At 38.3% G+C, this 27,425-nt stretch overlaps 1 protein-coding gene across 3 annotated transcripts in view; it reads left to right on the top strand.

Moving 5' to 3' along the window:
* The first annotated feature begins 5,717 nt into the window (after positions 1 to 5,717).
* The window catches only part of FIGN (fidgetin, microtubule severing factor), a 125,116-nt gene continuing 103,408 nt past the window's right edge, over positions 5,718 to 27,425 (top strand). For 2 of the 3 annotated variants that reach the window (XR_012133414.1, XM_017671347.3), the window contains exons 1-2: positions 5,718 to 6,079; positions 6,843 to 7,012. Coding sequence is in view for 1 of the 3 variants with exons in the window: in XM_017671347.3 (XP_017526836.1) it covers positions 6,988 to 7,012 (25 nt within the window). In the remaining 2 variants the exon portion in view is untranslated. The remainder of the gene's footprint in view (positions 6,080 to 6,842; positions 7,013 to 27,425) is intronic. The other variant, XM_073241562.1, reaches the window with a different exon arrangement.

Here is a 27,425-nt window from a genome sequence, read left to right as displayed (position 1 = left end):
TGCTTCTTCACACCACCTACTACTAGATCCTTGTTTTGTGCAAAAAACTTGTGCCAGGCTGTAGTATTTTATGACCTACATTATTACCCTCTGGGTAGTGAAATGATGGTGCCAAACTAATTATTGCTTTGTCTAATTTTAAATCCAGGTCTATGGAGATTAACAGCTTGCACATTAATTCAAAGCACCAACAGCCCACCTAACCTAATGCCGTTTTAAATGAATTAAAGATCCTGTTTAGGAAACTTTAATATACTTTCAATGAAGGAAATGTGCATCTATATTTTTATTCAGTATATAAAAAACAAATTCAGTTTGCTTATTTTACTGGCTTGAACATACTCCAGGGAGAAACTTTACTTTCTGTCAGACATTTTTTCTCTAGAAAATGAAATACCTGCTAAGCTAAAAAACAGTCTGGGCAGAACTGATTGTAAAGTGGTCATAGCGTAGGAGAAGGGGAGGTGAAAAAATGACAAGAAAGACTATATTCAGTTTGAGGAAAAGAAAACACTCCATTCCAAGGTATTGTCCCTTTTTTATATCTCTGACATTAAATGAATGCCTTTAAACACACTGACATTTTGTAATATTACAAAATGAACATGCAGTATTGAGCAATCAATACAAATAGACCATCTATAAAAAAGGCAACGAAGCAGCATATCAACAAACCGTAGCAGAAGGACTGACAGTTTGAGGGACCAGAAAATGATAGCCCATTGCAGTAACTTCCCAGCTGGGCTCCCCATTTCCAGTTCTATTAGCTCTATCTTCTTAAAGCCAGGCTAAGACCACATAAATCTCTCGCTTAAAAACCCTCCAGAGCTTTCTGTTACCCGACCACTGAAATGCAAACCTCACATCCAAGGACTAAATGAAATTCCTCTGCCCTGGATTCCCAGTTCTCCTTTCCATCCCCCCGTCCCCTTTCCTGCCTGTGTAGAGCAAAGTCTCAACCGAAGTAGATTATACGCTGTTTCCCTCAAAGGGCTCTTGTAATTTCCTTCCACGCTGCCTTTGTGCATGTCTATTTCTCTATACGTCAACTCACTGATGTCCTCAGTCAACGTTCATTCAGGATGGTCACTATTTTAAGCACGGGGTGAGTTGGAGAGGGGGCAACAAAAACAGGAATGGTGGTTAGGATGATGGCTTGCCCTCATGAAGTTTACAATCTAACAGAAGGGTAAAAACAAAGACACTTTTAAAATGATGTGAAGGTGGAGAGAGAGAGAGAGAGAGAGATGGAGTCTGATGAGAACCTGGGGGAAAGATACTGAGGCGCCCCTAGGACGGACAGTGTCCTTGGAGGAGATGATACTGAGGGTCATAAGGGAGGCAGCCCACAGAAGGAGGGGAAACAGGGCACAATGAAAAGAAGGCGCAAAGGGGCAAAAACGCATGGTGTTTGCAGACTATAAGCAGCTTGCTGTGTTGGAGCAGAAAGTTTGAGACTACAAAGGCCAGGAGAACTCCCCTCTCCTTCATGAAAGAACCCCGATCTTCTGGATAGAACCCCTTTATGAGTCACTTTCAACATTCACTTTGAACTACATTTATCCAGCCCCATCCATAAAATGTTGATGCCAGTTTTCTTTAAATCCTCTGCCTTCTTAGTACAACATTTGTAATCACAGGAAGTGTTCTGTACTGAATCTGCTTTCACAATGAAACCGAGAATCAGGCAAAACCAGGCGGAGGTTGCAGCAAATACATGAACACACCAGCATTTAAAAGGTAAATGGAAAAACATAATCCTCAGGTTATTAGAAGAAAATACTTTTGCATAACCAAGAAAACATCTTAAGTGAACCCATCACAGAATTTTCCACTTGTATCCCCACTGCAGGGTTAGAGCATGGAGGGGTGTATGGACCACTCAAATGCCATGTGACAGTACCTGTGTTCAAGTGTAATTCTAGCAAACTGAGTAATTTTACTAAAATGAGATCAAGGTCTTCACTTGTATTTTGGGGGGTGACAGGGGACTTAAGGAGTTCTTAGTAGTCTTAGTTGAATTGAAATGTAATTGAAGATCCTTAAACTGTAATTCTATGAAAACGTCAAAAAAACATATTGTATCAATAAATTGCATTATTGTAAGACCTACTTTAGATTTTGTGAACAATATGAAAACAACATCTAGGTTTAATAAACAGCTACTAAGTCCTGGAGAGTTTTTTTGAAACACAGTAATTTGGAAGAAGATATTACTAGTTTAAGGGTTTATTAAAATGGAAATTAAAAGGCAAATATTTAAAAATTAAATTGACTTGTGTTTAACATTTCATGTAAACCCCACATAACAGCCCCCCAAACGTGTTTTTCTCTTTAAAGCATCTTGTCACCCTCTTTGCCCTTATCGTTTCCTTTCCTTTTCCTCTTCCATCACAGAGGTAAAGCACATCTCTGTGCCCAATCCGGGTCATATCCTCCTTAGTCCAAGGCAGGCAAGAATATGGTCATCTGTGATCATTCAATATTATTTTCTTACTTCCTTACCCTTTATTTGGGTTGTTATTGCTTATTTGTGTATTGAAAATAAGAACAGGAAGAAGTATAATTCTTCCCCTTTCCTCTTGAGAGGAACACACACACACACACACACACACACACACACACACACACACACACACACACACACACACTCCTCCTGAAAGAAGAAAGAATAGTCATGTTTATTTTTCTTTTGATTTTCTTAAAAATGTCCAGGTCAGAATAGACTGTGTATTAGAAATTCATTATACTTGTCCCTGCGACATTAAAAAAAAAATTGAAAGAAAGAAAGAAAGAAGCAATATATGTGATTAATGCACTGGGAAAAAAAAAATTAGTCCAATCATTTTTTCACTGAACTATTTCCTTGACTAGCCAGTCAGCTTTCTTTAAAGATTCAATTTCTTATTTTCATGTCATCACAAGAAAAGTTTCATAAAATATAAAGATAGCTATCAGTACAAACAGAAACATTTCTTCTGAATAAAAATTTTTTAAGCAAATGTAGATATAATATGGTGACTGTTAAAATTTAATTGTGTGGCAATATTAAAGAGTTTTTGTAAAACAAAAACCATAAACATTGTGCTAATCTACAAAGAATGAATCTTTTTGAAAAACAAAGTCTTTTAATCTTCCTTGGCAAAAAAATTATCAGAGAAACTCCTTTATCCATACCCTCTCCCCACCTTAAAAAAAATAAAAACACCTAGAAATAGTGGGATGACAAGTTCCACTGAATCCTATTAGTCATGCAAATACTGTAATGTATATTCGATTGTGTAAGCCTTTTTTCCAGGAAGTATATATAATTTTGGACAATTTTGAAATGCTGTGCAAATACATGTAGTGCTCTTTTGAATAGTTTCCCTTTCTTTGATTCCAAAGTCAATTATATTTATTTGCATGTTGAATTATGAATTAATAATATGTATTTCAAATGATATAAAAGGGAATTGAAAAAAGTACTACTTACCTATTAATAAACTCCTGCCAACCATACTTTTCCCTGCCCCTTTTAAAAGTAGAGCTTATTTTGTTTTAGATTTTGAAAATGAAGTGCTGTAAATCTATAATTGAAATACATTGTTTTTCAGGCAGTGGGTATCCCATCATAGGTATTTTGTTCAGTATTTTGGTTTACATTGAGGAACTGTAAACTCAATACAAGGAATTTAATGTTAAAAGTTGATGAGCTTTGAACTTTTTTTAACAAACAAGGACAGAGCAGTTTTGCTTGAATTGCACAGAGCATCTGCTGTGTGTCCAGAGGACTTCTCATCATTCTCCAAATGGGCAATAACTGAAATTGTAAGTTTCTGACAGTGGTTGTTTAATTAATCTGTACTAGCAGTGACCCATAGGTATTTCCTTACACTTATTTCTTCGTGGTGAAATCCAATGGGCAACTTTTCATAATATCATTTTCAAAGCTATCTTGTAAAATATAACTAAAGGGGCTTTAGTGTTCTGTTACATTAGGATAAAGTTCTTCTGTTTTATTTTGAAGCTTGATTTAAAAAAAAAATGCACAGAAAGGTCAAATCCATTCCAAATAGAAATCTCATTCCTTAGAAATATTTGGTAAGATTTTGAATCACTTTTTTTCTCTTTTAAATTCTGTCATCTGCCTAGATTTAACTAAAATATTATTTTCTTTTTCATTGTGTTCGCTAAATGCATTCAATGGCTATTCATTCAAAGTAAGCAAATCACAAAAAGAAGGAAATTAATTTCAAAGTATGTATTTGGTATTTTTTAAAAAGTGCATTCCATCATCTGGAGAGCTGCAATTCAGTCTAGTAAATCTGTAACAGAGGAGCGGGGAAAATGTGAACACCGTTTATGAGGAGGGTCCGTCCTAAACAAGTATGTGCTGGGTTCCAGCCTTCGAAGGTAACATTTGCAGTTTGATGGGCTCCCGGTCGAATATATAATTTGCCTCTTTCATTCCTAGCTTAGTTGAAATACAGAGGACTGGGTGTCCGCCAGGCCCAAGTATAAACTTACCATTTATCTATTAAAGTCATATTTAATGAAAACGAAGAGAAATTATTACCCCACTCACTCTCTTTCTCATTACAATTCCTAAAGAACTTTGCCGGGCACATTATCTCATAGACATCATGATCAAATGTTATTGTTTGCTTTATTATCTCGGTTGGATGGTTGGCTAGTCTAGAATGAAATAGGTTGAACGCAATACTTGCAGCCTAGAAGTCTGAATGAGGTTCCCATTCAAATGACCCTGGTTGTTTGGGGGTGGGGCGGGGTGATTAGTAAACCAACTGAGCTTACACTGCATAGTAAGCGTCTGGATGCAGCACATTTACATCTAACAAGAGACCCCAGAAAACGTGTGTGTGTTTCTTAAACCTTATGTTCCGAACAAAAGGCTATCTCAGCAACAGACAATCAGGACTGCATTGCTCCCTGGGATGCGAGCAACACACTCAACTGCACATTTTATTCTTCCTCAGCTCCCGGCACCACAAAGCCCCTACTCGCTTCCCACTCCTGGGTCCCCAGATTGCTCCCCAGAAGGGGGCTGGGAAAGCAGAAGCCCCGCTCCTCTGCAGCCCAGCGGCGGCCCGCCTCGGGGCCCCCAGGCGCTGCCTCCCCGGCCCGAGCCGCCTGGGGGAGGTAGGGAGGGGAGCCGGGGAGCCCCAGAGTGGCCCGCACACCGAGACACTTAGGATTCTATTTTTTCCCCCGAGGAGGCGGGGGAGGGGGCCTGGGTCAATTCGGATTCTACCCCCGAAGTTGCGTCTTCTTGGCAGATAAAGTCATTTTCGGGCTGTTGCTGGGGGGGGGTGGGGGGCCGGCTCCCGTCGGGTGCGGGCCGCCGTGGGGGTGGCCGGCCGCAGCCGTCCTGGGGGGGGGGGGGCGGGGGGGGGGGGGGGCGGCCCCTTCCCCCCAGGCGGCGCGCCCCTCCGCCCAGCCCGGGCCGCCTGCGCGCGGGCAAGGGGAGCCCCGCGTCCCCGCGCTTGCAGCCATGACCTCGGGGGCCCCCTCCGGGCCGCGCGGGCGCGTCGGCGGGGCTGGGCGGCCGCCGCGGCCGCGGCCGTGTAACATGACCCGGGCGGCCGGCCGGCCGGCGCGGCGCGGCCATTGCGCCTCCCCGCCCGCGAATCTCGGGCGCGCCTCCCGCCTCCCCGCTCCGCCCGCACCTCCGCGGGCCCCGCCGCCGCTCCCTCGCCCTCGCGGGGCTCCCGCGGCCCGGCCCTCCGCCGCCCGCCGCCCGCCGCTGCCTCCCGTCTCCTCTCCCTCGCGGCGGCCTCCGTCTCTTTCTCCCTCTCGCCTTTGAAAACTGATCTTTGGCTCTTAGTGTGAAAGTGATTTGAATTTGGCTCGGCGGCGCTCTGCGCCTGCGCCCAGCCTCTGGCATGCTGGCTCCTTCCAAGCAGCTGTTTTGGGTTTGAAATTCCAACATGGCAGAGGCTGCAGTCCGTCTTCCCTTCAAAAACTTGGAATGATTTCAAATCATAGGCACCTTCACTTAACCCGAGCTTCCATTCATCAGCAAACACATCGGATCGATGCTACGCTAACCTATCGGGTGTTCGCTCCGCGCGTTCAGGTAAGAAGAGCCTCGTAGTTTTCTACCATCTGTTTAAATTTTGGTTTTGTTTTATTTGTCAAGAATGTAAATAAATCCAAGACCTATAATAAAAAGAGATCTCCGAGTTGTGCCGTAAACATTATATTTAATTTGCACTCGTTTCTCTTCTGTTCGCCAACCTGCTGTCTAATTTCTCTGTACAAAGTAGCCCAGAAGCATTATAACGCATATTTTTGCTGCTTAATCATTGTAACAATAGTATAGGATTAAGAGTTAGAGATTGCAAGAATCTCATTTTCCGCTATATTGGGTTTACTTACTACTATCTTTTTAGTTCAGAAATAAAATAAGAAAGCGGAGCCTTAGGGTGGGGCTAGACTTTCTTCGGGAACTAACTTCTAAGTAAATAAGAAGTGTAAATAAGAATCTTGCACACACAAAAAGTTGAGGTTAAATTACAATCTCGGGGCTGGGGGACCGTGAAAATGTCAGAAGATCGGTTGCAGAAAAATGTAAGCACATCAGCTTGGAGGGGGAACAGCGTGGTGGGCGTATTGTTGGCAAGGAACGGGAGAGAAAGATGTATAATTTAATGGTATATACAATCCACTGATCCTATTACCATCCTCCCCCGAGCTCTTGTTAGTTTCAATGGGAGTGAGTGAAATTGACATGGACTTGCATTCCTGGTCATGTGCTTTTTTTTCCTTTCTTTCTTCTCCTGTGATCTGAGATCCCCTTTTTGTTGATGTTGCTTTCCCCCTTAATTATATGCATGTAGGTTAAATGAATACCTGACGAAAGGGCCCACGTTTCAAGGCAGTGACATTTGATAGCTGAGAGGAAAAGTGGCTTTAATGAAAAGCAACCTTTGGAATTCCTGCTTGTGAGAAATCCAATTCAGCTTTTTGTGCTGCCAGCAAGAAATGATCAGTAGCACCAGTGTTTATGGTATGTCAGTTTTGGAATTTACTTTCTTTGCATCTAAATAGGGAAGACAGATTAAGTAGTATGAAAAAACCATTGAAGACTTTTGCTTGGGAAGCAGGGGCTCCTGATATTTAATTCCTTTTTTTAAAAAATGTATATTTTAATCTGTCAAGATGCTTGTTTGCTTTTGCTATCACTTGTTTATGTATATCACTTTTGATTAATAGATTACTGGAGTCCACTTTTATTGGCTTTGGTTGTAATCCCAAAGTTGCATGTTACTAGTAATGCACCATAGAACCGCTAAAGTCAAATGGTATGTAAATTAGTTAAACTCAGAGTGGGGTGTTTTGGGGGGAGGGGGCAGGGTGGAGAGAGGAGAGGGCGGGAGTGTGGGGACAGACTGCTTACTAATGAAAGTATATATATATATATATATGTGTACACACACAGAACTGGGTGATTTTTTCTTTCCCCTCAATCTGTTAATGTAATTTGACTATCAGCTCTCTCCATGATTGCACTATGTGGAGTAATCGGTTGTTCTGAGTGTGGTTTTATTGGGTAAGTGAGTGAAGGGATATCTTTTACATGAAAATAAAAATATATATTTTGATTGCTTAAAGTCCTTAATGCCTTTTAAGGAAAAGTGATAGTTTTTTTTTCCCCTTTGCCATTCACTTGTCTGCCTGTCAATGCTTTTTACTTTTAACCTGTGACAGAATTAAATAATCAGGCACTGAAATTGATTTGTTTAAAATCGCTCTTTCCTCTTTCTTTACCAAAAAAAAAAAAAAAAAAAAAGGTCAGATAAATGGAGTGAGACGGGGTTTTCAATAGCTCTTGTGTCCATGCCGTGTGTACACTTTTGTGATATATTCAATTAAGACTAAGAGGTTGCTACAACAGCAAAAAGATGTTAAAAGTATTTTGCATAACCAAAGGGTATGTCCACTTTTAACTGTTTTTGCGTGTTATTGTTATTACATTTACCCCACCACCATGCATCCATCCTGAAGAGAGAATATGAAAGAAAGAAATAGCAGTGGGGCAAAGCTGCCAGGGGTCTGTAGTGTGGCCGTGGTCTCTGCTCTCTCATAACACAAACGTGAATACAAGAAAAGAGACTGCAAGAGCCGTTGCCCGACACACACTTCTGGCTGGACTCTGGTGACTGTTGAGCTAAACACACAGCGCTCTTACATGATAGGAAGGATTTGAATTTTGCATTTGGAACTTGTTGACTTTGAAACGATCAATAAGAAGACTGTTTATTTTAGATGCACATAATTTGCCCTGAGAAATGTTTTAAGGAGGAGAGAGCACAGCTTTTTTTTCCCCCGGAGCTGTTGGAGCGAATGGGATTGCCAGATGGGCGATTTCCCTCTGTGATGTTAAAGCTGTAATATATATTCAGAGCAGATTGGGCTGCTGCCTGTGATGAGGAGGATATTACATTTATAAATTTTAAATCGGAGCTCGGACAATGTGCTGAGAGCAGAAATTGGATGGTTTGACTGTTCACCGTATCGATACTTAAATACGATTTCTGGGTAGTAGTAATAGTGATCATTGCAATAATATGTAAAAAACAGGGGATAGGCAGTCCTATAATTCATGACATTTAAATAGCAGATTTAAGTACGTACACTGCCTCCCCTCCCGTCTCTGCTTACTATTAAATAATAGTCACAGAATTTGTTGCCCCGTGCGTTTAAATGCCTGTTTTGCAAATGATGTGGACTCAGGAGCCCTGTAACCATACACTATAATTCTGGGGAGGAAAAGTTTCTCTCTCTATATTTATAAAGTAGACACCTGTGTGTATGTATAAAGTGGCATTAGTGGCTCCTATTTTGTAATTCTGTGACTCTTGATTATTTTTAGATTTTGTTTATTTCAAACGTGTAGCTTAAAGGAACCCGAGCTACAAACCTGAAAGGCTGGCAAGTGGGCAAGTGCTCACACTTTGGCAGCTCTGCTGTTGCAAATTAAAAGTGTGTTGTGGTCAGGAAATGAAAGCTACAATGTCTCTTTTGAACAAGTCGTTTATCAAGAGAAACATCCATCAGGGACTGCCTTGTCACAATGATTCTCTAGAAGTTAGGTCCGAGGTGGAAGCTGCTTTGATGTTTTTGATCCTAAATTTATTTAATACAACAGAAAAAGAGCAAGGATATTATGACCAGAATAGATTAAAAAAAAAAGTTTCCTGGAACCCACAAAATCTACTTATTAGTATTGTACTGTGTGTGAAGTTTTTTGGACATAATAGTTGAAAGGTTGAAGGGGAAACCCCCACCTTTATGAATTGTTGCTAAAATATGTATTTAGAGGGCATTCAGTTATGGCTGGCTTCTTGATTTCATATGGACATTTAGAAAATAGATTGTATTAAAGGGAAAATTATTTTGGAAGAGTGTTTTGAAACAATATGCAGAGAGAGTCAGAGTTTTCATTCATTCAATTTTAGAGTTGCCCTCTTCCCTCTGTCCTTTTAGTCCTTTATTTCTGTTTCCTGTCTTCATTATATGTGTGACATACTAACTTTTATTTGGGGAAGAAACATTTTTTTTTCCTATGAAAACCATTTCCCAAAGCATGCTTGCTCCATCATGTCTATTGTTTATTAATTGGGCATGTGGGATGGTTATCAATACAAACTACATGGACTCAATTCTTTCAGAATTTCAGCTTTAAAATTTGGTACATAACATATTAAACATGTCATGTGTTCTTGAATACTGAATATGTTACATGCATTATTCAAATTTTAAAAGGTACTGTTAAGAAAATGACCAGATTAAATTTTTTTTTTTTTTCTGTGAAAGCAGTTAAAAGCAAGCAGCCTGTTTCATGGTGGAAGGCTAAGAGGAGAGAAATGTTTCTTATTTGAAATGGAGTTTTTGGAGGCTTGTCTCATACTGCTTGTGGCAACTTGCTATTTCATATGGATCTATCAACATCTAGGCTGACAGACCACAAAGAGTGTGGTGGGAGTTTTGGGAAGTGTAATATTGCTAATTAATCATGTCTGAAATGAAAGGATCATAGCAGGGTAATAAAGTCTCATTGTTGTTTTCCTGGAAGAGGGTAGGACTTCTGTTTGGAAGCTGTATGTGTAAGTGGACTTGCTTTTCTCCTTTCCTAAAAAGACAGTATATAGGGTCTCTTTGGAGTTATTTGAGGAACCGCCTTTTTTTGAAAACAGAGAATATATTCTTCTTTTTCTTGACTATGCCGAATCAGTGAGGTTCTTAAAATTGTCTCTTACATCTTCTGAATGAAAATGGAGACTTCTTCCTTTAGTTATATTAAAGACTACTGTGACTGGGTTTTCTTCCCATGAATAGAAATTCTTTTTTGTTGTTTTTATTCATTTTAGGCAGGAACTTTGAAAATGTTTTTCTGTAGGCAGGTACTTCTGCTAGACATACAAGAGAACAGGAATTTCATTACTTTCTTTTAGATAATACAAGTGTATTACCAGAGTGGAGAAAAGCAGTACTTCCAAGAATCTATAGAGATGATCTGTATTATAACTTGACATTTCTAAGATAGTTTAAAATATTAGCCAACTGAAAAGACAGATGGGTAATATCATTATAGGTGAATTGTTTTTTTCTTGAGCTTCAGGTTGTCACATTGTAGAATTTAATATTTTGCTTAGTTTTTGCGTGGGGACAGATCCCAAAAGTTTAAGTGGAACTTAATATTTTTTAGAATTTCATCTCAAGGTGAGGACTTGCTATGCTCATGATTCCCTGTTTTTGTCTGTAAGTGTTTAGATGCCTTGAATAATTGCCTAATTAAGTAATCAGCTTTAATGGCCCAAAATCAGCAGAACTGCTTGGTGTATTTGAAACATTTGCAGGCTTTTATGTTTCATACTTACTAGTTTGTCCTTAGAACTTTGGTTTAATAGAAATGTTTGCTGTTTTGCCTTTGATCCATAAATTCTTGATTAGAAATTTCACATATTGCTTTTATAAAGTACCACATATATTGTTGTAGAGCTAATACATTTATTTAATTACCAGGAATTTAAATTGATTTACAAATTTTTGATTGAGAGAAATTGTTCTGCAGACATTTGTGTGAAATATTGACGTATGCTACTCATCAAAGGACTTCATTAATCCGCATATCTGCTTTTTTATCTTGAATCATTGATAAACCAGAATAAAAAAAATGGCACAGGAATAGTGCAATTTTTTCCTTCAGTTAAAAAAAAATTAATATGATTGTCACTTTCTTTTGGGATATATAAGAGCTCATGTTTTAATAGAATCAATTGAGCTTAAAAATTATTTTGGGTTACTACGTGGAAGACTTTAAGTCCAAAAATTACCTCACCTTTCAATTCTTTCTTTCTCTATTTCTCTCTCTCTCTCTCTCTCTCTCTCACATACAGGTACACACATAGATGATAGCCAAATTTTTTCTCTCTTAAAAATGAAAGACTCTTTTTGAAAGCCTTAAAATAAATGCCTTTTTAGCAAGCACTTCTCATGGTTGGATTTTGTGATTTTCTTCTTTTATTTTCTAACCTTGAATTTTTATCATTAAGTTTCTCACTGAACTTATGGTACATTTCCGGCATAGCTGCTTTGACATGATTGCTGATTACCGATCCTTTAGATATTTTTGATATTATTATTTAAATGGCAGTTGTACTTGAGGGATGCTTGTTTGCTACAAGACACACAGATAGTGGAAATAAAGGGTGGGCAAGAATATGGTCAAAATAAATTTTACTGATAAATTTGAAGCAAAATCAAAAGCAGGTGGGTTTGCTAAGCTTCCTTGGGGCAGCAGCAGAGATGCCGACTCAGGAGCTCTGCTTTAGCACAGCCCAGGCAGACAGTACCTGTTGACGATAGGGCCTTAGCCTAGAGACTGAGGGGGCAGAGTGGATAGGTGATCGGAAACCATCCAAACACGAGATATCATATGGCACTTTCTGTTACTAATATTTACATATTTTATGCAACAAATCTGCTTGTTGTCTTGTTACTTGAATATTGACACTTTGCTTAATGTTGCAGATGGTGGGCTGTTCAGGGTATATGAGAAGCAGTAAATTCAATAGAGAATTTCAGTTTAGATGTATTTATGTTAAATATATGTATACATGGAATGTTTGCTTATATCTGAGCTACTGTGACTTTCACAAAACATTTATAGTATTACTGCTTCCAGTCCTTTTTTGAAACTGACACCTCTTGGAAGTAGAATGCAGGATTTATTATATGAAGGCCCAAGGTTAAACTTTTTTACCCTGCAACCCAACTTAAATATATGTATATATATTTTTTTTATGGGGGGAAATGGTTTTGAAAAAGTGTTTTTTATTATATTGGAAAATCTTGCTTCTTGTTAGAGTTTTGTTCTCAACTCTCCTATCATGGGTAGCTTTTATTAAAAAGTTATTAGTGATATGTAACTTCCAAAAAATTTTCTTATGACAGAACACATAATGTAAAATACCTATAAAATGGTTTCTTTTTTCCAATATCTTACTGTGGAAAGGACCTTTGCAGAGTTCCTTTTCTGTGGGTTTTGGTCTTTGCTGGCAATGTCTGTATTTACTCCATTCCATTCCACCTGTGGATACATTACTGGCAAGGGGAGTGAAGTTGCATTTCACTTCACTCCCTCCCCAACCAAAACAAATCTTTTCTTTTTTTCCTGAATTCAAGTACTGTTTGCCTTATGTCAGTTGGATGCTTCATAAGCAACTGATAATTGATTAAATGCCATGTTCGTATGAGGGTAAACTCATCTGAGAACGCCTCACCTCTACTTTCATGCTTTGCTCTGTAAGGAAATAGGTAACGGTAACATTCAGGATAGAAATTTAAGAGTAGTGTAATGTGAAGGCACGGGTTTCTCGATGTTTCTGTAAACATTTTGTTCCTGTGTGGATTTATTATCCTTACAATCAGCCCACATCACCTTCCCCCAGGACCAGCTACTTAATTTCTGGAGCTTGGTGCAAAATTAGAGTGTGGGGCACCTTGTTCAGAATTACTAAGGGTCCCGGACAGCACCAGCAGGACATTAACCCAAGTGCGGGCCCCTCCTGGGCCCGGGCCTTTGTGGGCCTGTGCGGGTTGCAGGGCTGCCTTCGTGACCAACACAGTTTTATCAAGAACTGCTTTATGAAAGCTACTGGGTCTCCTGCGTGCAGACTGACTATTCCACAGTTACTCCATGTGCCTCTGCCTAAGGAGATAGTGGTTGTTGTGTAAGAGAATCCGTGGGAAAGTGGACCATTAGGTATCTTCTGCTCTTTTTATATATGAACTGGTGAGTGAAATATGTGCCTTTGTCTCATGTTGCCCTTGCCTATATAAGCTCTCATATATCATATGAATTTCTGTGCAAATATTATTAAAAGGAGCTCTTTGTAATTGCATACAGGTACATGATTAAATATATATTCGTATTCCCCAGGTACAGAACAATTGGGGTGGGAGGATTTTAGTGAGATTTGTAGGAAGAGGCTGGGAGCACCTCTGTCACCTGCACCATCACTGCTCCACTTGAGTTTCAAGCACAATCAGAATAACTATCTTTAATGTAGATCTGAAATTATCTAAAAATATAGAAAATCCTGATCACTAAAAAATAAAAACACAGCTCATTGCATGCCACACAGGGTAGAGGGACAAACACAAAAATAATTACCTTGTTATAAAAGTAGCAGTATTGATATTTTGACATTAGAAGATGCTACGTCAAGGTGAGGTGAGAGCCCTGTTAGAGACAGAAAGTAACTTCCGTGCAGTACCATTAACTGTGCAGTATGTTAGATTCAAATGGTCAACTTGGTTTGTGAACTTGAGTTAGAATAAGCCCCTTCTCCCTGCATGATGTAGTCACCACCTATGGCTCCTTTCCCCTTTGGTTTGAACATTCAGCGTGGATGGGTAGACTGAACGTTTACACTGTGTGCTTCCCAATACTTCTCTGTGAGGCCAACCTTCATATTGAGATGGTGAAAACTAAATTTTGAAGTCAAGCGGCTTTTTCAAGTCAAAACTGAGAAACGACGGCAAGTCTGGCAAGTGGATCTTAGTGCGCTAGAAGTTGAACCATTTATTTTCAAAAGGTATTTCTCACATCAGATGACTCCGCCAGGAAGGGAAATCTCAAAGATCTTGGAAGAGAAACTATTCTTATATATAATCCAAGACTGGGGTTGGGGTGGGGGCCTTAAAGATGTTTCTGAGGGAGAAGTCAAATTGAGCTTATTTTGAATGCCTTGTTAATCCTAGTGGGCAGAAATACTGTATATGAGGCCTGAAAGAAGAAAAATCTTTTCCTTATGTAATAACAAGGACCTGCTCTCTCGGTTGATAGGTACTTTAATGAAAGGGGGCTTGGAAAAAACTATTACAACAGTGTCCCGTTTAATTGTAAATTTGCCCCACAGTTTAAGAATCTTTTGCGTTAAAGGCATTGTAAACTTGAAATAGTGTAATAGCTAGCTAGCCACAGTGCACATTTGTTGATGTCCTGTGTTGTATAACCTATCTACCAATTCTGTAGTATAATTTAAGACACAACCTTTCTTTCCCCACCTTACTCCTATCCTTAGTATGTTGAATTTTCATACTAAATGTTTGGCTTTAAAACGGAGTAAATCAGGAATCTGGGTAAAAATGTGGCAATATAGTGTAATATTATGCCCCAAATAGCTGTTTTATTTCCCTTCTACTTACTTGCTCTCTCTTCCCATTTCAAATTGAAGTTAAAATTGTAAGCTTTTCTTCTTAGATCGTATACCTGAAGGATGGTAAATTATAAATCTTAATTAGGTATGATTCACTGGTTTTAATCTTACCAGATAATTATTCTGAATAGGATAAAAGGTTCCCTTAAGATTGAAGGCATGTTCATTACAATTCCCATTTAAAATCAAACAAAGACCATTAAATAAACAGACTACTATTACTCTTTTAAGCTTAATAGTTAATATGCTTAAATTTAAGTGTACGGATGGAGAAATGAGGATTATAGATAGGGCAGTTTTACTGTTTGCAAACTTTAGTGCTTTGGATAAATTTTACTGCTAGGAATTCCATGGATCTAAAGGAATCTTTTAAATAAAAATTACAGTTTTGATTACCTAAATGGAATATGCTCCTGTGCATGTGCACAGCTGCATTTCTTTGTGAAGGTATCGATGTCAGGGACACTTTTGGTATTTCTTTATGAGTAATTAGGTTAACGGGGTTAGTTAGAAAATGTATCCTTTCCTGGAAAATGAAAAATTACATTCAAGCAGAAGTGAAAGAGTAGAACATATTCATGAAGTTAAGTACTTTAAAAGATATTTTATGAGTCATTTTTAAGAACAATACCCAATATGTAACTTGTTAAGAATAATAGCCATTTTTACTTTTTAAAGTACATCTATATTAAAACTGACTTTCTGTTCATGAGTCACAAATCTGGAGTCAATTTTAGGCCCAGCTTACAAAAGATGTGGATCTAATCCCCACCCCTGTCATGGTGTCCTGTATGCCAGTACTGTTGGTGCACAGCTCACTGAAGAGAGATTTCATTTGCATTATTCAGAAGAGTAGGCAACAGTTTTGAGGGGAATATTGATATGACCCCAATATAGACCCAGATGTTGACATGGGGGCCCTGAATGGCCTCTGTCTTTGTCTCACAAACTAGAAGGAAAATATGGAATTTTGTATACCTACATGAGCAGTCCTTGCTGTTCCTATGGGGAGATTTTAAATGCACTAAGAATATGATGAATTTTCCCTAATTGGAAAATATGTTTTAGGTAATTCTAAGAGTACCAGTCAACTAATCATTGAGATGAATTTACTTATGGATGATAAGACAGTAGCATTAAAGAATTTTATTCAGAAATTCAGAAATAGATGTTTAAACTTGAGTTTGTAGCTCTCCAGAAAGAGAAAAATTCTGTACAAATGCAAAATTCCTTATATATATATATATATATGTATTTTTGAACGTGCGTATGAAGTCTTTATCAAAATATGTAAGCACTTGAAGTATTAGGAAAAATACCTAGTTTTAAAAGTTCTTTATTATTCTTTGTTCTTTTAATACATTTTCAATGATATATCCAATGCATTAATGCTTGTTCTGTTTGTTTTTAAACTTTTTTTGTCTTTATTTCATTTTAACATCAAAGTAAGAAGACTTTAAGGGGTACTATTAATTTTTTTTAAATACCTAGTGAGAACAGTACAACATGTGGTATAGGTTTGTTTGTAATGATGGGCAAAAATTAAAAATTTTACCCCCACTCCAATATAATTCTATTTCCTTGGAACCTATCCTACTACATCAAATGCCCCTAATACTTAGCTATTGTCTGGGAGGTGTTGCTGATGTATACTTGCAGTGCACATGTATACCTACATATATATTTTTAATATTGATCTATAATTTCTAACAGTCACCTCTGCAGGTGTCCAAGTGCTTGAGACCAGGAAGACAAGAAGAAAAAAAAAGTGAGCTTTATAGAAGAAAACCCCTAGAGCACTAGGGTCTGTCTTTCTTAAGGCTTCTTTTGGGAAATACCATACTTACTGCCATTATAGGGGTTCAGATCATTAAAGCAGATAGATGTGTGATTTGATTTGATTCGAGCAAGGTTTGATACTAAATTTTGTATCTGCTTTGTAAATGCTAGCTCTACCTTAATGACCAGGAACAAAACAAACAGAAAACTTGCCATATTCTACCTCAGACTAGTGAAACGGAAGTTTGGGGGGTGACTAATTAATTTCTCTTCAGCTGCCCCAGTGACTCTAATGTAAAGTTGGGACTGAGAACTGCTTCTCTGAACCAAACATGTATATATTTCATTTGATCTTAAACTTTTCACTTTTGAAAAAATATCATTCTTCCTGGTTTGAAATCATAAAAGTAGAGGTATTCCTTCAGGACGAAATATGCTCATAATATGCACTACAGGTAGTTCACTGGGTAGTCCAGCAATAATCAATGAGGCATCTTAAAAACATTGTCACCATGCTGGAAAAGTATCAGCAGAAGCCAACAGTCTATGATATTTGTGACCTGGGTAAGTCACTCAATCGCTCTGAGCCTCAGTTGACATTCTTAAAAAAAGAAGAGTTGATCCAATGACTGTTAAGACTTTTTCCAGTTCTGTGTAGTCAGTGACAGCTTGGTCATGGGCTAGTGAGTCCGAACAACTCGGAGCCTTGCTAGTGACCGATGGCTAATGAAAAAGATTTTATGTTTCTCTTTAAGGAACTCTAGAAATTGTCTTGGAAACAGTGAAGGAAGCTCAAGGACCATTTATCATTTTGTTAAGCCCTTCAGGAATAATGGTAACCATTCATTAAATATGCTTACTAATTGGTTGCAAGCAAATATGTCAGCAGTTCTGATATCTTGAGAGTTGATGTTTATTAGTTGGATAATGCTTTTAAGAGGTATAAATAGACTGGCAAACAAATCAATTTAAGCAATAGTAGAGCTGGAGACTTTAATTTGTTTAAAAATAGGTGTATGTGTGTATAAATTATAGATCAGTATCAAAGTTGGATCTTTCTAAACTGGAAACAGTTCATCCTTCCTCTACTTTATCCTTAACTAGTCTTTATTCATCTTTTTAATCCCTGGAATGCTCTCCACCTGTTGAAACCAGGACTTTGGTATCAAGCTTAAATGTTGCATCATCTGCAAGAACTTCCTTGAGCCACCCTACTCAGGACCCGTTTCCACATCTGCTAGATGTTTCTCAACCCCTTCAAAACAAAGATCTCCGTTCAGTCATTTGCCATCATCTTTCTTACACTAGAGATGGATGGGCCTTTGTATTCTCATTTGTGAAATTGTAAACGACTTGAAAGCAGATCGTGTCTGATTCGCTTTTTATTTTCAATCTCCTTAACATGCCTGTACAATGCAAAACCTGTAAGAGGTGTTCAATGAATGTTTGCTGAATTTAATTGATAAAAGTATAGGAGATTGTCACTTGATTAATCTTTTATTAATCTTACTTTCAAAAAAAATGGAAGATGCTTTTAAAAATATTTAAAGAACAGACACATTAAAATCATGTATTTCATTCAAAAAATGAAATTTCTATATTCTTCATGTGATTTAATTACCAAAGAATGACTATATAACCCTAAAAATCATTTTATTAGTATATACTAATAAAAAGAAGCATATAGGCATTTATTCTGTTTTCATACCTCTGGATAGGAGAACATTTAAACTATTTTATAAAAACAGAGCATTATAATGCTGTCTTTAAAAATCTTACAAAACAAAAACCAGTAGCCCATTTTGATGATAGGCAGTAACAAATAACTTCAAATCATTAGGTTTTACATATTACATTTTTTTCCTTGTGTATTTTCAGTCAGAAAGATTTGAGGGTACAGAATCACAATATATTGGACGAGGAAACTTCCAAGTCTAGTTCTTGCCAACATAGGGTTGATTGACAGTTGGTTATTCAGCCTTAGGTTGAACATGGGATCTGCACCTCCTAAGGCATTTCTTTCTGTTTTGTCCTTCCTCCAATAAGTAGGTTGTGTGCAAATAAATCTGTGCCCCAGCAGCACTGAAAACAGATTTCTTTGGGAACATGCTGGTACTTAGATTGATAAGATGTGAGATGCCAACTAGTTGATCTGCAGTTGATAGGATAACTTTCATTGTCTCTGTACTTGGTGAAGTCTCTGGTTAACATTTTAGTTGGCATATTTTTGTTCTATATTTAGTGTCTGACATTCTTAATTTATTTTGCACTAAATACTGTGCAGTAAACAATTTAGCTGGGGTTACATACAAATGACCCTGTCTTCTAGTGTTCCATTGCATTACCAGTTGGGTTTGTGCGCTTGTGGAAGGGTCAGTTTCTTTTTCAAACCTGTCACTAATGTTGCAACAAATAGCCCTACAAAATTTTTCAAGGGGAATTCAATTCGGTCACATGCTGAAATTACAATGAGTTAATCAACAGTATTGTACAAGGTTTCTATTTTGTATTTGCGTATATGAACCTAAAGATAAATGTACCAGAGAAAAAGAACTTGTTCACATTGCTTCGTGAAAGAAATCAGAAAAAAAACAAAGGCTCTGTTGTCATTCTTTTAAAAACACAATTTTACTAAGGAAACCTATTACTGAAAGCTTACTAGTTTCTTCCAGTTTGGGCTCTTCAGATCTGAAAAATTCTAGATAATATCTTACCACTTTGTATTGAAATCTAGGTTGATCCTCATACATTCTATGTAGAAAAATACCTACAGTGCTGATAGTTGAACCTGGACTGTTAACAGAGATATGCCATTAAGTGAGCCACGGTGGACAAATGTTGCTTAGTTGATTGCAGGAAGACACAGCAGCTTCAGCAGAGAGCTTCAGTAGTAAAGAAGGCTAAGACATTGTAGGTAGAATAATAAAAAGTTGTGAAACAATATATAAAAAAGGTAGCAAGAGCATTTTCGCAGCTTGACTACAACAATCTGTTTAGTTCCTTTGCTAAATCAGTCTTCTTGTTTTCTGGAAGCCACTCACTCAGTAAACTTCAAACAAGTTAAAATTGCTCAAATGTAAGTTAAAATCTGAGATTGAGAGTTGTGACAGTGAATTATAAAGCCTTACGATGGGCTTGCCAGTAGCCAAAGTAAAGGGACTGATTTAAGTCATGGACGTAGAATTCTACCTGACTTATAATCAGGAAGTCGTGGGTTTTAAACTAACTAAAAATATCCACACAGAATCTTCACACCTTAAACATCAGCCATTTTTCCTTTAATCTTCTCATAGAAAAAAATGGGTGATTCCCCAGAGAGGGTAGTTATGTAAGCTGGTGGCTATGAATCATGGTTAAAAGTTAGTGGTCAATAATTTATTTTGTTTTTTTCCTTTTTTTTTTCTTTCTTGGCCTCATGTACATAGTTGACAGCTGTCAGTAATTGAATTCTTTGTTAGGTCCTAGACATGGCAGTTCTTGAAGAATATGAAGGTGTATTTGTCCTCCTGGCTTACAATCTGCAATGAAGCAAAATGATTTCAGGTGAATCCAGCTGTGTGTGTGAGTGTGACTGTGTGTGTGTTCTGTAGAATAACTATGAAATAGATGACAGCACTGATGGTTCTGATTTTCAGTGGGCCAGTTGGTAGCTCATTACAGACACCACCTATGTGAGCCAGTTTTAAATCTTGCTCCAGATTCTTAACTAAGTGGCCAGGTCTGTCTGGAAGGTGGCACTTATTTGCCGCTTAGGGGATAGGTTTGGCATGAGAGTCATCAGTTGAAGATTCAGTGAACAAGATTTATGAGAAATTAGTTAAGACTGAAATTGAAAATGGATATGAGGTATAGTTCACCTTAAAATGGCTTGAGTATATTTGTCATATGTGCATGAAAATAATTTTTTAGTGGATTCTTCTGATTAGAATAAAAATCATAAGTGGGCCACTTAAAATTTGCTTTGCTGATGTTGTTTTCTTTGAGTAGCTGACCACGCCTCCTGTTAGCAGTCAGTCTTTGTCCGGGTTTAGTTTAGTCATGCATATGTCCTTGAAGACATGTAGTGTCTTTCACAAGATTTTGTACAAGTGAAATCAGATACCAGTTTTTATTGCAGAACCGAGCCTACAAATGTTTCTCTTTAAAGACATTTTTTAATAGAAACAGCAAGGTATAAATCATTTAAGCAATTACCTGGACATTGTGGAAATGGGGCTTGGCTTGTTCTGTAGCCCCAGATGTTTCCAGATTCTAGTAATAACCCAGTTCAGATATTTACAGCTTAATTTTCTGTGCATGTGCACTTGTCCACAAATGGCTCCTATTTCCCATTTTCTGCTGGACAACTGAGCCACTTAGATGTAAAGAAAGTGATTTCAGCTTGGATGATGACAAACATTAATGGTTATAATAAGTTGCTTCTAGAAACTTTGATCTCCTTAAAAAATATAGAGAGGCTAAATCTTACAGCATTTTATACTAAGAAATAAAATAAATTATTCAAATGGCATTTTCCCTTACGGACGGGGATAGTGCGAATAACCTCCCCCCATCCCTCAACATTAGAATTAGCCTTGATATACTGTGTGGTAAAAGTGATTTTTTTCAAAAATGTGTCTTCTGGCACTGGTTGGGTTGTCATGCAGGCTGCTAGTTTTCTTTGCGTCACTATTCCACAGTTTTTCTTGTTCTTACTAGAAACTAAACAAATGGAAAATAATGACTGGTAACCATCTGCTGTGCGGAAACTTCACATACAGCAGTTAACTATTTTATAAAACAAGACCAAATGAGTGAATTATACTGTTGCCAGTAAATAGCAACATGCAGTAGAGCTTCTCTGGGACAAAGCAGGAGCAAAGGGAGCCAGGATTTCATTATGGGAAGTCAGTTGGTTGGGTTGTGGGGCTGAATGTACCCAGGCGTGTATGTGTGTGTCCATGTTTCTGTGCCTGTGTACATACTGCGTTATGTCCCTCCCCTTGTCTCCATTCCTGCCCTTGTAATTCCAATCAAGTATATCAGACTACTATAGAGCAAATAAATCAGTTCAGTTCTATATCCTGAATCTTTTTATTTGCTAAAAAATAAAGTCAAAATCCATAAAGCCATACAGAGAGAAGATTTGTCAAAGTATGGAGGATTCAGATTAGAAGCATAGTTTCCTAAGCCGTATGTATTTTAATGACTAGCCACTAGCCCATTTAGCTTTAAATCATTCTCTTGTCTTAAGCCTCTGCCTAAATAATACCCGAACTGGAAATCAGATTGAGTATATGTCCAAAAGATATTGACAGGCAATGATTATTCATACAGTTGCTATTGAAGTATGGATGCTGTATTGAGGGAAGACAGAATAGAATAGACAGAAGTTAGTGGTTACACAGAATTTATTCAAATGGACCAGGTAAGGCCTGAATTGTAGTTGTCCATATAATCAATTAGTCTCTCCTTTACCTCTCTCCCTCTGTCTCTCTCTGTCTCTCTCTGTCTCTCTGTCTCTCTCTCAAATCTGTTCAGTATATCAGTCTACTTAGACATTCAAAACATACATGTTCTCTCTAACTTTTACTTATCTGATATTGGGATTTTTTCATATAGCAAGAAAAGTTGTTTAAAATGGGTAGTATATTGAGTTCAAAGGACCCATACAGTTCATAAATTCTCTGGTGTCTACTGGATTTTTCATCAGGGAGACTTCCAATAAAAATGATCTATTTTAGAAATAATATTGTTTAGTAGGTTGAAATGTGGTGTAATAAAATTAGACCTTCAGTCTTCTAAAGTTACTACTTAGATGGCACCCTTGGGATGGTAAAATGGCTGTATAAGCAGATGAATCAGACAGCTCCACTGATGGGTACATTTGTCAGTCTCTGTTACAGATATAATATATTCTTATATCTGTAATCCTGACACTGTTACATCCAAATGAAATCAACATGAGGTTGTCATCTTTAAGCAAATATGTTAAGTGTTGTCTTTTGTGCTTTGGATTTGAAAGAAAGGGGCCCAGGGGAGGCAGCATCATGCAAATGGAGCAAATCCCATTTCTTCTGAGCGGTGCTGTTTCTCCCCTCCATGGCAGCTGGCTGTGTTATCTTTGTGTGTTTCTCTGAGTGCTGACAATTCTTTCAGTGATCTAAGTTAGGGCACATTAGAAAGTGGAAGCAGCTGTCTGTCGCTATACTGAGAGACGTGTTTGCTCTACTGCAAAGATGAAGGACCGTGAATCCTTGACACACTTCCCCCTCCCCCCTGTACTTCCCAACATGATCAACATTCAGACGCACAGATTGTCTGCTTGGACAGTTTTTTGTTCTGACTGACAGCATCTGGCATAGACAAATTTAAAAATACATAGCATGCCATGCTTGGAATTGGAACATCCCTTCTTTATTAATCTTCTCATTTAAACCATTCATTTACATTTCAAGAAAGGTTACAGCTTGATATGGTTGAAACGTTGATTTTTAAATGAATAACCTTCTAATGAAATGTCTTGAATGAGTACCAAGCAGCTAGTGTTCATTAAAAATTACACCCGATTAACACGGCCTTGAAAGCCTGAGAGGAAAGGGAATTTTTATTGTTTTAATCCACAATGCAATCCAGTGTTTAGCTTTCTGGCACAAAGCGAATAGAAATGATGCCTATACTTGCAACACTTCTGATATTGAACACTGCTATGATATCACCCCGAAGCCGACAAACAGTTGGCCTTGTTTAATCAGCTTTCTTCCCCTCAGAAAACTCCCTGCCCCAGAGGTGTTTAAAAAAATTTACACATCACCCAAATATGCCTCTTTCAGATCCTCTCTCTGTTCCAAGTCCCACCCCTCCCCACCCCAAGTACTATGCCTCACTGCCCAGATCAGGGGAAAAAAGAAAAAAAGAGAAGCTTAGATGTTTTCAGACAGAAAAGTGGTAGAAAACACTATCAGATTAAACATTCCCTCTCCTCTCAGGATCCTGGTGGGATATACATTTATTTGTCTGCATCACTTCAGTAATAAAACATAACAGTGCAAAAATTGTTCTCTGTCTCTGCTTCACGCCACTCCTGCACACACTCACATTTCTTATCCATTTGCAGTTCCACAGCCAACCTTAGCAACATGCTTGTCTATCATTAATTTAAAAATAATATGAAAATTGACCATATTAGTCTGGCTGTGAATTTTGAGTCCAGTTGTGGGGATGGACTAAGGGAAGGAGAATCTCTTTTTATCATACATTTTGGACTTTGCATATCACTGCAGATTTCAGCTCTAGCTACTCAACTGCAAGTGTGGCTGTAACAGTTCTAAGGGGTGTGTGGAGGGTGGGGTGGTGCAGAATTTTAATTAAAAAAAACTGTTTAAGTGCTACGTGGTAAATATGTAAAGCAAGTATGCTGGTTAACTTGGACAAACAGGCTTCAGGGAGAAGTTCAATTAACAGTCGTAGGCAAAAGAGGTGATGTATTTCTTCAGCACGTGTTAAGAAGTCACTTGCTTTAGGATAAATTTTGATGAATTCAGAAAGAAAAAGGTGCAGAAGTAAAAATGAAAACAGGTTATGCTTTTATATCAAAGGTACTTTCACATTCTTGAATATGAGAGGGGAAAATAACACATCTTTATTCCATGGATCATGTGTTATTTTTAAAGTTTGTTAGTTCGTGTATTGGGTCCTTATTTCATTTAAACAAAATAAATCTTGGAAATTAACGCTTATTCCTCCACCTCTCAACCCAGATCTGGGTTCTAGAAATTCAGGGTAGACTCTGTTTGGTTGCGGTTTTTTTTTTCTTTCAAGAAGCTAATGGCATGGAGTCAAATCTGAGCAGCCCTAGTTCTAGCCTTTTGATTGCCAGTAAATGTTTTATAATCAACTTCTTAAATATAAAGTACTTCTCTTGTTATTTTCCATTTTGATTTTCTTTTTTTTAATGACCAGATCTTAGAGGTAGTGCCAATGTGCGTCTGTACGCAAACTGGGAATGGGTTAGTGCACAATTCCCTCGTGGAAAAAGCCAGGTTTAGCAGTAATGCTTTTAATCTGGGCTCAGAGAGGATTCAGGAGCATGCATAGATCTGCTCCAGTAATTACCATACCCCAAGTGGCACTGGAAGAAACATTTGCCTAAAAACTTGATGTCTTCATTACGCTGTTTACATTTTAATTAGAAACATGAAAATTACTGATTCATACAGGCAACTATAGTTTAAGTGGTTTCGTTCACCATCCAATAAATCATAAAAAAAAATACACAACAACCCACAGTTGGCATAAATAGTTTACTAGGAATCATTCATGGGAATAATGTGTTGGCACTATAAGCTGCTTAAAATATGTTTTTATTTTACCAGAGGTAGAATTTGCATATAAATTAGAGAATGGCATTTTAAGTTGATAGTCATTTATGCAGAATACCACCCACATGCAAATACATATATGGGTGTATGTGTATACTTCCTATGAGTTTATAGGGTTTTGCAGTATTGTGCATGTGGGTATATATCGAGCTCAGGCTATCAGTTTTTAACATGTACATTGTCTTTTAAAGCCCATTCAGAAATGCTGTGGGTATTCCAAATATGTGTATCCATGAACACATTTTTCAGCTGTGGGGCCATGTTAACTTGCAGTGAGGACAAATGTTTAGTTCTTGTATGCATATGTCTGCAGAAGAAGTGGTCATTGCATCTGCTTATTCATGCCCTCTTTCCTTGCCATTCTCCCCTAACTTTTGCATGTACCTGTCAGTGCTGCTGCCTGAAAACCGCACCCACTTGGAGCAGCTGGACTGAAGTAGGGTGGCTGTCAGAGCCCATTCCTGAGTCAGCAGCATGTCCGTTGCCTGAATCTTGCGACAGTCACTCATCCAATTTCCCCTTCCCCAGGGGACAAGCGTCCTCCTCATCAGCAAGGAGGAATGACCCTTCTGTCTGGCATGCTCAAAATCCCAAATCTCCCCACTTCGGTGTGTGAGTTCAAATCCCCACTCCTGGAGGCCGGGCTGGGACTTCAGCTAATGACTCGGAGTTACAGAGGGTCAGCACACTGGTGAGCGCGAGTATTGAGGCAGTGTGCCAGCCAAGTTGTACATTTTTCCCATAACTGTAGACCCCTCTCCTTCCCCTCCCAAACCCTTTATTATAGATCAATATTATGCAAAAATGAACCAGGAATAGCCACAGCCATTAAAAGCCATTTTTTTCCATTGGTATCTTTGTTAGGAAGTTACTGGCCATGGTGGAAGAAAGCTCTGTGACTACTTTTTGTTTGTTTATTGTTGTTTTCTGGCTGAATGGAAACATACAGTGAGCAAACATTTATATTATCTCACTGTAAAGTTCACATTTTAGGCCCATGTTTATCTTGCATTTTAGGCCCATGGGCTGGAGTTAAAATGAATTGTTAAAATATTACACAGGAGGACGAGTCTACAGATGGGTGTTCTGTTTGAAATGCTATAGCAATCATTGTTTTAAACTTTTGAACATGAATGCAATTACGTTGAAACTCCTGCTAACGGCATGATGTGATTTCTGTGAATTAAAAGGAGTAAGATTAAGTCTCAGGAGGTGACTTCAGATGATAAATTTGGAGCTCCATTTCTGCATTTTTTGATTTGTCTTTTTTAAGGTTCTAGGGAATTGCAAAAGTTTTAAGATGGTAACTAGTTATTTTGAGTTGCCCACAAAATTTTAGATTTTAATGAAAAGTCACAAGGTTCATTCTCATGGCAATTGAGGTAACTGGTCTACGTCATCAGACCTGTACTTTTAAAAACAGGTATTAGGATTTTGCTTTCCCGGGCAGAGTCCCAAGCACATGAGTTAGGGTTACAGCTAATTCGTGGGCATGTGCCCATTGCTTTATTTTGATTGCCTCTTGTTTATGGGAGTGGGGGCGAGCGGGGCACTTACTAGGTCTCAGTACTTCCTAGATGTGATTAGACACAATAGTCGACATCCGTTAAGGACAGAGACATGCTGCTTACTTGTTGTATACACGGCACAATTCTAATAGTTCTGGACTGTCTGGTAAATCCTGTCTGCTTTATGCAGTGTGGCCCGAAACAGTTGTGTGGTGAGGGAATGCTGGCTGCTGGCCAGCCACTGACTGTAAAATCCTGGGTACCTGAGAGCTTATCAGTTCTTTTGCTTTGTAAAAAAAAAAAGTGATGAAAATGTTGGTAAACTGCCATGAAGGTTTAAGGCTGCTGGAACAAGATGCCGTGTAATCAGATTGGAAAATGGAGCTTGAGATTCTCTGCATGGAGAGCAGCCGGCTGTGGACCCCGTGAGCTGCTGTGCAAGTGCCTGAGCTGACCACTTTGTTAGCAAATCAGCTTGTTTGCTGCAGCAGCGGGGTGGAAAAGACCAGAGCTTGTGATGGTATGTAACGGAGGGAGAGCTCTTGCATGGCACAATCTAATCAGCTTGCAATTAGCTCAGGCTCTACAGTCACCTTCTTAATTTTCTTCTTTTCCCCCTCTTTGTGTTAATACTGTGCACTTTAAACAATTAAGTAAGGGAAGTAATCCTTCAAGCAAATCAAAGCTATCCTTTAATTTTATCACCCTGCTGAAAAAGTATCAGGTGGTCCACTGGTCTTCATCAGATGCTGGAAATTCTCCGGCTTACTGTAGCATTAGAGAGGGGCTTTAACCAACTGATTTTTAAGATAATCTTGCAAAAGTCTTTGCAAGGGGGCAGAAAACGGTCTATCATCTATCATTTAAACTAGCATTGACGTTAAAATTAGTGTGGGGGGGATTACAAATGCCTTTTGGTTTATGTGCAGTAGTGAATCTGTTTTATATTTTTAATAACCAGAGGCAGGCTCTGTGTGTGTGTGTGTGTGTGTGTGTGTGTGTAAGAGAGATCTGTGCGTATATATCTCATATATAAAATCCTTTAT

The sequence above is a fragment of the Manis javanica genome, chromosome 7 (genome assembly GCF_040802235.1).
Source record: "Manis javanica isolate MJ-LG chromosome 7, MJ_LKY, whole genome shotgun sequence".
Lineage (NCBI taxonomy): Eukaryota > Metazoa > Chordata > Mammalia > Pholidota > Manidae > Manis > Manis javanica.
This window is presented reverse-complemented; position numbering and strand designations above follow the sequence as displayed.